The following is a 10,146-nucleotide window of genomic DNA, read 5'->3' as shown; positions in this document are numbered from 1 at the left end:
TGTTTTTGTTTGGCTAAAGGACAAATGGAACAATGTGAGAGATATGTATTAACAACTTTTACAGATAACAACTCTTTTATTGGTGATATACACTTATTAGATGGATGCCCTAATCTGGTGTGCCAAATATCTAAAGAAACAGAACAAATCTTGATATCTTTCTTGTGACTTTTCTCATCCAACACATAAAGCTCTTGACATAGATCAACTTTGCCAATCATCTTCATGTACTTCATATCCTGGATCAAAGCATGATGACAAGTAAACTGTATCATCAATCTTTGATTCTTAGTAAGAGAACTCACAGAAATCAAGTTCTGATCAAAAGATGGAACATATAGAACATCTTTTAAAATGAAAAGATGATCAATGATTATGTCACCAATGAGATTAACAGGAAGAGTAATCTTGTTAGGCAAAGTAACAGTATAATGAGAAACTCTTCTTTTGTTGGAAAACATGGAAAATTCATGACAAACATGTTGAGTTGCACATGAATCAATTATCCATTTCTGTGATTTTTGCCCTGAATTAATAGAAATTAAATAGCATTTACCAGTAGTTGTTTCCTCGTTTGGATTAACAAAGATCATATGATTGGAAAGAGCTGACATGATTTGCTGGCATTGTTCTTGAGAAAATCCTTTGAACATGTTAGACAAATCATTGTTGATAGACGACATTTGAATACTTGGATCGTCATGAGAAGCAACTGCAGCAACCCTACTTTTGGACTTATAACCAGGAGGATATCCGTAAAGCTTATAACATTTGTCAATCGTGTGACCTTGCAACTTGCAATGAGTGCAGAAAGGCCTGTCACGAGTGATATTCTTGAAGTTGTTTTGAGGCTTGCCACGATTTTGAGTTGATTTAGCAGCAAAGGCCATTGAATGTTGAACATCACTGTGGATAGACTTCTGTTTTTCTTCTTGAACAATCAGAGAAAAAGTCCGATTAATTGAAGGCAAAGGATCCATAAGCAAGATCTGACCTCTGGTGTGGGATTCAGTCCCATTAAGAAATTCATTATATACTCATTGTGAAAATACTACTTAATCTTCTCAACACCACCACATTCACATTTGTTACAAGTACAATTAGGTCTGAAATTGACTAACTCATCAGTAATCGTTTTGAGTTTTGTGAAGTAAGTAGCAATAGAATCTTGATTCTGACTAAGATTCGATAATTCTCTTCGAATTTGAAAAATTCTCGGTCCATTACTCTGCTGGAAACAATATTTCAAATCGTTCCAGATTTCAAAAGCACTTTCAGTAAACATGATACTAGCTGAAATTTCTTTGGAAACTGAGTTTAAAATCCAAGAAATTACCAATTTATTTTTACACATCCATGCATTGAAGTTAGAAATTTCAGATGAGCTTGGCTTTGGAAGAGATCCGTCAATAAATCCAGTCTTGTTCTTCACAGATAAAGTGATCTGCATTGCTTGACTCCACGAATTGTAATTTTCACCAGTAAGCAATTGTGAAACAAGAACAAATCATGGACTATCCGAATGGTGAAGATAATATGGATGTGTTCTATCATCCATAGGAGATAGAATAGATCCAGAACTAGAACCAGAATTGGTTGACATGATGAAACAGCACAATCAACGAAGAACAGAGAAAAAAAATTTGATTGAAAACAGAGATCGATAAGATCGAGAAGAAAAGATTCAATCAAGATATGAAAACAAATTGCTCTGATACCATATTACGAGAGAGAGAGAAAGAATCTTTTCATTAGATTGAAAACGAATACATCACTACCATCTATATACAGACATCTAACCACCACAACTAACTAGAATGGTAAATTACAGAATTAACCCTCAACTATAACATAAAGTGACCAAATATACATTTCTATATCTAATATAACAGGTTCAAAATTCATTGTGAATTTTTTTGATCACTCAAAAGGTCAATAATTGAAATTGTTTTCGAATTATTAAACATTAAAAAACTGATTATCTATATTTTTTGAAAATATAATAATCAAATAATGAGTTTCTGTTGACAATCCAACAACACCTAGAATGAATGTGCATAGTTTTCTCAATATACATAATCCTTTTTCATATAAAATTCTAATTTCTAATTAAATTTATCCGGTTTTCAACAAATTAAGTGGGTGTTTGGCAAATGAGCTTATTACCTTATTATCTGTTACACACTGCTATAAGCTAAAAAATGTTTGGATAAAAACAACTTATAGCGGTGACGAACCGCTAATAAGTCATTTTTTCATAAGTTAACTCCCTCTAACTTATTAGCTAATAAGCCATAAGTTTTTTTTTTGCTAAACACCCCCTAAATAAAGCTAATGTGATAAAATGGCAACCAACAATATTCAATTTGCTATTTAGGTCACTTACCTTTTAGTTATATTTCGTGCATCCCTAAACTATTTTTTTAGTTCTCATTACACTATTGAAGTAGATTTCAACAGGTATAGAATCCTACATGACAGCCATTCTGGGTTTAAATAATGACAAACTTTGTTCATATAGATCTAACTAACATTAACATTGCATCCATTATGACATCCAACATGACAAAATTACTAATTAAAATGCATGTTAATGGTGTAATAAGAACACTAAAAAAAGTTTAATCACCAACTGAATACAATAAATGAGAAGTGACCTAAAATATATGAACTGGTCCGACCATTATCCACATACATCTCCTTAATGAGAATAGGACAATGATCTTCTCACTAGTCGTGTTCCATCCCAGAGTGCCACTAACTTCAATGGTTTTTCCAATCTTTAAAGAACATAAAATCAACATTTTTCGATCATCATGAGGCAAAGACATTCAACCCTTTTGAACATCAATGAAGGTTGCTTATGTTGTGAAGTTGCTGGTTGTAGTAAAGGATATGCCATTGCATATATTGTGTACTTGTTTGTTTCAACCATCATCTCTATCAAGTTTTCAATTCTTTTCAAACTATTTAATCTTGCATCTCTATATGCATCCACAATATAATTATGAAGATTTGCTCCAAAGTTATGTTTTAAGAACTCATTAGAATAAAATATAACACTTTTGAGTAATTCACACATTTTAAATACTTGAAAAGACTTACTTAAACACAAAGAAGCTATAGAAGCAAGTCTATGAGACTATGACCAAATACATACATCAAAAATTTATAGTGCTAGTTAATTTGTGAGTTAAATTGAACAACTTGCAAGTAGGCTAGCTTGTGGAGTGCGATTGCTCGTTGGTAATGTCTCCCTTTCACCCACAATTTCAATTTTGGATATGTTTATGTGGGCGGATTCCATGCATTTTTAAAGGACCGAACAAGAAGTAATGAAATCATTTATCATGACAACTTGGTGGGTTTTATGGAACTTTTGTAATTCATGCATATTTGGATCGAATAACTTAAAAATGAAACTATTTTTGACGCTATTGTTAAATTCTGGTTTGGATGGTTTGTTAGTAGGAACACAAACTTACGAGTTAGTTGGTTACAAAATTCAGTTTTAGCCCTCCATGTGTAATTGCTTCATTTTTATAGCATTTTGGTAGTGTTTTTATAAAACTCAACGCTAAAAGAAAAAGAAAAAAATTAACCCATCTTTTTTGTCATTTAATAAAAAACAGAATGTGATGCAGAGTATATCACAAGCTTAACAGAGTCCTTCATATATAAATAAGAGAAAGACAAAAAGAAAATAATATAATAATAAATAAATAAACAAAATAAAAAACACACAACTTCAAACAAACATGACTTCTAATCCGTTAATTTTTTTGAAATCTACCTTTTATGAACAAAAAGCTCACACCACAAAGCTCCTCAAAAAGCTTACTCTTATTTTTGTCAAGAGATGCCAACGTGGGGACGTGGCAACGTATTTTACATTCGAATAAAAAAATATCAAAAACAATTAATAATTATATTTCATTGTCAAACTATAATAACCAACCTCAATTGAAATTTTGAAAAGCATACAATATTTTTTTCATTGTCTTTTTATATTTCAAATATTTTGAATTATTCCCATATCAATCCAACCACGTTAAAAACCTAATTATTCAGAAGACCATTTTACTTAATATCATAAAACGCTATTAAAATGGTAATAATTCGATCTTATGTTTATTTTTTAAGATATACTTAGTAACATGTAATATAGTAAAAAATTCACACATGGTCCTTAAGTTTTTTTGTTTGTCTTTAAAATAGTTTTTATAAAGTACTTTTTGCATGGATAGTTCATATGGAGCAAACATTGCACACAAATATTCCTTATGACTAACTTTGTTAATAAATTTTGTTATGTGTTTGTGGAATGACGAAAATACATTTTGTTTTTAATTTTTTAATTCTTTATATAAAAAACAAAATATACTCAAGAAAATATACATACATTCAAGAGCACACACCTATTGCTACCACCTATTATTTGTGTGTAAAGTTTGCTCTATAGGGACTATCTATGAAAAAAATAATAATAATAATAAAAGAAATAATAATAATAATAAAAGGTTTCATAGAGACTATTTTAAAGACAAACGAAAAAAATTAAATACGATCCTTGAAATTTTGTCTATAACATGATCTTTTAATAACAATGGTTAAACCTTTTTTGTTTTAAAATTGCAAATTGCAATGCCATATTAGCATTTGATACGTTTCACGTTATATATTATTTAAATTGATAGTTTTGTTAGCTACTTTTATAGAAGTGAACACTCAACAATACACAACTCAAACCCCAATCTTATTATGTCCCTCCCTCATCACCCTTTCATACAAATGAATCACAATCATAATAAAAAAAACACAATTACAATCACTCAAAACCAACATTATATGTTTACATGTATACAATCAACACCTTCAACACCACCCACTTATCACTTAACCTCTCTTATTCCTTCTCAACAACATAAATATCCTTGGAAAAAACGACCTCTTCTTCTTCTTCATCAAACCCCTTACCTCAGGTGAGGATTCCGTCGTATTCCCGCCGCTTTCCGGCAATACCGTCTTCATTCCAGCCGCCACATTCCGGGGAGGCAAAGGGCTCCCGGGTCCCACACTTTTCACCTCTTCAAAACTCCCTCTCGCTCCCGCTCCCGATTTCCGCCTTTCCTCATGTTCCGACCTCCACTTTCTCAATTCCTGTTCCGCCCCCAACTTCCCTTCTTTTGCCTTTTCCGCTTTCCGCAATGCCGCCTCGAGAATTCCCTTTCTTTCCGCCAATTCCGTCTTCACTTCCTCAAGTTTCCTCAAACTTTCCGATTCCGACTCTTTCGCGATTCCAATCCGGGAGATCGCTTCCGCGACCCTCACGTTCGCCTCCTCCTCCGCTTCATGCGCTTTCTTACTCAACTCGTAATACTCCTCCAACGAAACCGTAACTCCGGAATCCGTGATTCCGGCCCCGGAATCACTCCCTTTTAGCGCCGCAATCGCTGCCAACGCCAACCTCTCTGAAGCTTTAGCCGCCTCGATCTCTTTACGGGCGGCAACTAACCGGCTCGCCATTGTCCGTTCTCCGGCCTTCACTTGCTCCACCGTTTCCTTCACTTTCTTCAACTCCTCCCGCGCTTCCGCCGCCAGTGATTTCGCTAAATCCGCCTCTTCCGCCGCCACTTGGAGTTGTTTCGGAAGCTCCACCATCTTCTCCCGAGCCTCCTTCTCCTTCGCCTGAACCCGAGCAATTTCCACTTTCGTTCGGTTTAATTCCGATTCAAGAGACGAAACCACCACCGCCGCCATCCCTTCCCGCTGCTTCACAGCGGTAAGTGCCGCCCGTTCTCTCTCCAACTCTGATTTAAGCGACCCCGCCGCCGTTTTCAAAAACGCGATTTCTTCTTTCGCTTTCGAAATCTTCTCCTTCGCCGCTTCCAAATCCCTCTTCGCCAATTCCATTCGAACCCCGGAATCATTACTCCCATTACTCTCCAATTTTGATTCCATATAAACCGCCAATTCCGTTTTCAATCCATCTAATTTCAATTTCAAATCTTTATTCGAACCGATTTGTTCGGTGACTTTTCTAATTTCATCTTCCGCCTTTTTCAATTCCCGTTCCCAATTCAACGAATCTTGTTCTTTCGCCATCACAGCTCCAATCCGGTGTTCTTCAGCTTCCAAATGGGCGGCATGAGTCGATTCCAGACTTTCTTTCGCCATCATGAGTTCAATAGTCAAATTCTCAACCTTCTTCTCGACTTCCTTGGCGGCAGCCGCCGCCGCCCGGGCTCTTTTTCCGGCGACATCCTTTTCTGCCACCAGTAAATTGTAGTCTTTACGAAGGGAATCGAGGTCGTTTTTTACGGTTTCGAGGTCGGAAACCGCCGCTGCGTGGCGGGCTTGGGCGACTTGGAGCTGTGCCTTGGCGGCAACACTGGAATCATCGGTGATTCCTTGTTCCATTTCTTGGACTCTTAGTTTTACTAATTCGGAATCTTGTTTGGCTTGATGTTCTTCAGTTTGGGCTCTTTCTAGGTTTAGTTTTAGCTCTTCTATGAGTCTTTTTGTGGTGTTTAGCTCTTTTAAGGTTTGTAGTTTAGCTTCTTCTGCTGATTCGGATTTTTTTTTGAATAATGGGATTTCTTCGTTTGCTTTCTCGAGTTCTTGTTCGATATACTTGCGTTTCTGCAAGAAATAGCAATGTACTTTTTTAAAAATTCAACATTTAATTTGAAGTATGATATAATCAAAATGTTTAGTTAACAATTACATGTTCAAAACATAATGGTTAAATGCAAAGAATATTAATCTATTTTCATTTAATTTTGTATTATAGCATCCTACTAATCGCTTTTTATTATAACATTACACTTTAAACTTTTTTCTTATTAAAGGGACTAAACTTGGAAAATCTACCCATTTATAGGAGTGAAAATTTGCTATAATTAAATAGATTTTTCAAAATACAATTTTCTATTAGGAAGAGTGAAAGTAGAATGCTATAATAACAATTAACAAATCAATGGAAGTACATTGCCATTTCTTGCATTCAACTCATTTTTAAGGCAAAGTGATTTGATTGGCTAGTGGCAATTTTAAAGACTTAGGATGTATACAAGTCAAAATTCATTGACCAAAGAGAATATCTTTTTAAAACATGAAAAAAAGATGTTGAAGAAGATAATAAATACCTCAACAGTCTGAACTTTATGGGCTTTCCAGTCAACGATGCCACCAAACTTGGAAACAGCTTCTTTAACAGATTCAAAAGGTGCAGCTGTGTCAATATCACCTACTTTTGGGCCCATGTTCTTGACTTCTTTAACAATATTATCATTGGACACCACTAAAGGATCCCCATTTTCTCCTTTTGCAAGTAATACAGGTGATTCTGGATTATTTGATTTTTCTGCAGATGTTTCTGATGGAACTGGTGATAAAGCTGCTTCTTGAACAAGAGATTCGCCCATGGGACTATCTTTTTCTGTTGGGAAATCATCAGGTTTTGATTCTGTAGGGGTAGAAAGATTATCAATGGAAGTTTCTTGTTCAGTTTCAGGTTCATCAGATGTATTCTTTAAGGGTATTGAGGCATCTGAAACGGGTTTATCATTTGGTAAATTTGTACTACTTTCACCATTTGTAGTTGAACCCTCTTCAACAGCTTTTATTTCATCCATTCCAGAAAAGTCAGATCTGAAATTTCAATTATCAGGTAGAATAGTGCCTATCAATGTCTGGGATAGCATTGTAAAATGACAAATGAAACCATGTTGGCGAATAACAACAGAAAGAATATATGATACAATTCAAGGTAAAAGATCAAAAAGGGCATCAAAAAATTGTAGTGATGACAATGGACATGTAGGTACAATTAGGTATTATCTTAAAATTTTGTCAAAGACCATAGTAATTTGCATGGGACATCTTGAATGAAATTCTTTTTGCAACCTTCATGAGGTGGAGCCAGATGAAGTACATCAAGAAGATTCAACTACTTCATTTACTTTCACATTACCTACCAAAGTACAAAACCTTTCTCAATCATCAATCTTCCTACTCCACCTTTTTTTGTTAAAATTAGCAATATAGTAGGAATATCATATAAGGAAAAAGTTAATCGCCCAACAGTAAAATCCAGTGAGCATCTGAATATCCTTGCATCGAGGCCTATTTGTAAAGGGGACAAGGGTTTAGCGATTTGAATACTGTTTAAACGCGAAGGCGATTGGCAAATTGGATTATTGTAATGACTCGAATGTTCATAAGGTTTATAAGCAATCATCTCTATAATTAACTCCGAACATAATACATCGACTAATCTCCCTACATCATACAAAAAACATCGAGCTAAGAAACTAATTCAGAACTTAAAAACGCAACAATCAAACAACGAATAATTCCAAATCTAATAGTTTCAAATCAAAGAGATAGAGAAAGATGTGTAGACGGCATACCAGTAAACCCTCGGAGTCAAGTCCAGGGGCTTAATATAAACTTATATCCTGATATTAGCCCCAATAACTCGATTGACTCCAATAAATCAACGATTATAGCGTCAAACTCACTGTAAAGAGAAAACCTAAATCAACATGATGATTAATTACTGTAAAAGAGATTGAACAAAAAGTAAAAGTGAATTTGAAGGAACATACACGGTGGAGCCTACCTCACAACGGATTTTCTTTTTGTTTTAATTAATCAGTCTCTTTTGCTTCAATCAGTAGCTCCTCGATATGACGATTGACGAAGCTTGTAAGAATTCAAAATTCAATGGATAATCGAATACAAGTGTGTGCAGATGTGTGTGCGTTGATGAAGGCGACATACATAATCCGAGAGGCATGAGAGCTGTCTTTTTTAATTTTGTAATGGATATTTAGTTAAAAGAAAAAAGAAGTCGTATTATAATTTTTGGATGGTGGAGAGCAATCAGCTGCTTTTTCTTCATATTATGTGGAAAAGTCGCCGCCACACACCTAATTCCCACGCGGACACTCTGACTCCCAGTCTGACTTGCTGTTATTTTTGGACTTTTCGTAGGTTTGTGTATCTCATTTTATTCAATCAAATCTGAAAAATGAGGTGAGTATGTATTTTATAAGAGTTTTTTTTTTCGTCAAATAACCATTTAAGGGTGTTGTTTTAACATTTTAATCATGTAAATCAAAGTTTTGTAGAATGATCACGGGATCTGTAGAAGGGGCTCTGCGGAACCCATTTACCCTCTGCGGAAATAGGAATATCACTGAGGAATTAAGTGGTAGGGTTAATATTGTAAATTCACTAAAAAAATAACATGTTCCTTACTTCCTTCGCTACGAAACCGTGAACCAGGTTTCGTTTAGGGGAGGTTGCTGCCGAAGACGAAGACGAAATTGGGAAGACGAGATTGTTGCATCGCCGGACCAAGGATCGAACAAAAGAGAAATGGTGAGGCGATCCCGGAAAGAGCAAGAATTACACGATGATGTCTTATCCGATGGGTATGGAACTCATGTAAGTGTTATCCTCGTTTTTGAAATTCTATGAAACCCTAATTAGCATTAGTAACGTCGATTTTTGATTTTAAAAATGTGTTATTGAATCAATATTATGTTGAGAATTATGTTCTGTAGGGTGTATGATAGTTTAATAGATCAGAAAAAGTTTGAAAATTTTGATTCTACCATTGTTACCCGAAGAACAATTCCTCAAAGGTGTGGTCCTGAAGAACAGACCCGCAGTGCGGATCCGCAGAGACCTCTGCGGAATTATTATTATTTTTTAAAATTTTGTTTTTTTTTCTTTTACGATTTTGAATTTGTTGTAAAATGTGATTGGGATTGTGTTAATAAACAGTGTTGTAAATGTGATTGGGATTGGGTAAATGTGATTACGATTTTTATAACTATTTAAAATAACAATGTACTTTAATAAATTTATTTAATTACCTTAGTTTAGGTTAAAATTTATAACTATTTAAAATAATAATGTACTTTGCTAATCGATGAAATTTATGTTTTAAATTATGTTACAGAAATTGTCCCTCTTGCATAGTACATTGCTATATTGTTTAAAGGAATTTATCTTATATAGGTTAGGTTAGGTTTATATTTGTAATTTCTAGCATTCTTGTTGGTTGCAGGTTTAAATTTATGTTATATAGCTTAGTCTAGGTTAAAATTTATAACTATTAAAAATAACAAT

At 34.5% G+C, this 10,146-nt stretch overlaps 1 protein-coding gene across 3 annotated transcripts; it reads right to left on the bottom strand.

Annotated features, from left to right (window-relative positions):
- Positions 1-4,735: 4,735 nt before the first annotated feature.
- LOC145108492 (protein WEAK CHLOROPLAST MOVEMENT UNDER BLUE LIGHT 1-like) lies at positions 4,736-8,855 on the bottom strand. Of its 3 annotated transcripts, none has more exons than XM_079045529.1 (4): positions 8,613-8,855; positions 8,415-8,524; positions 7,149-7,653; positions 4,736-6,642 (listed from the first exon to the last, which is right to left on the bottom strand). In XM_079045529.1, the coding sequence occupies exons 3-4, from the start codon at positions 7,635-7,637 to the stop codon at positions 4,897-4,899; spliced, it is 2,235 nt and encodes a 744-aa protein (XP_078901655.1). In that variant the 5' UTR covers positions 7,638-7,653; positions 8,415-8,524; positions 8,613-8,855; the 3' UTR covers positions 4,736-4,896. The 3 variants fall into 3 exon arrangements, with proteins under 3 accessions (XP_078901655.1, XP_078901653.1, XP_078901652.1); XM_079045527.1 differs by having other exon boundaries at positions 8,415-8,539; positions 8,627-8,855; XM_079045526.1 differs by having other exon boundaries at positions 8,627-8,855.
- Positions 8,856-10,146: the final 1,291 nt, after the last annotated feature.

This window comes from Lactuca virosa, chromosome 4 (genome assembly GCF_052849685.1).
Source record: "Lactuca virosa cultivar CGN04683 chromosome 4, Lactuca_virosa_CGN04683_v6, whole genome shotgun sequence".
In the NCBI taxonomy this organism is placed as follows: Eukaryota; Viridiplantae; Streptophyta; class Magnoliopsida; order Asterales; family Asteraceae; genus Lactuca; species Lactuca virosa.
This window is presented reverse-complemented; position numbering and strand designations above follow the sequence as displayed.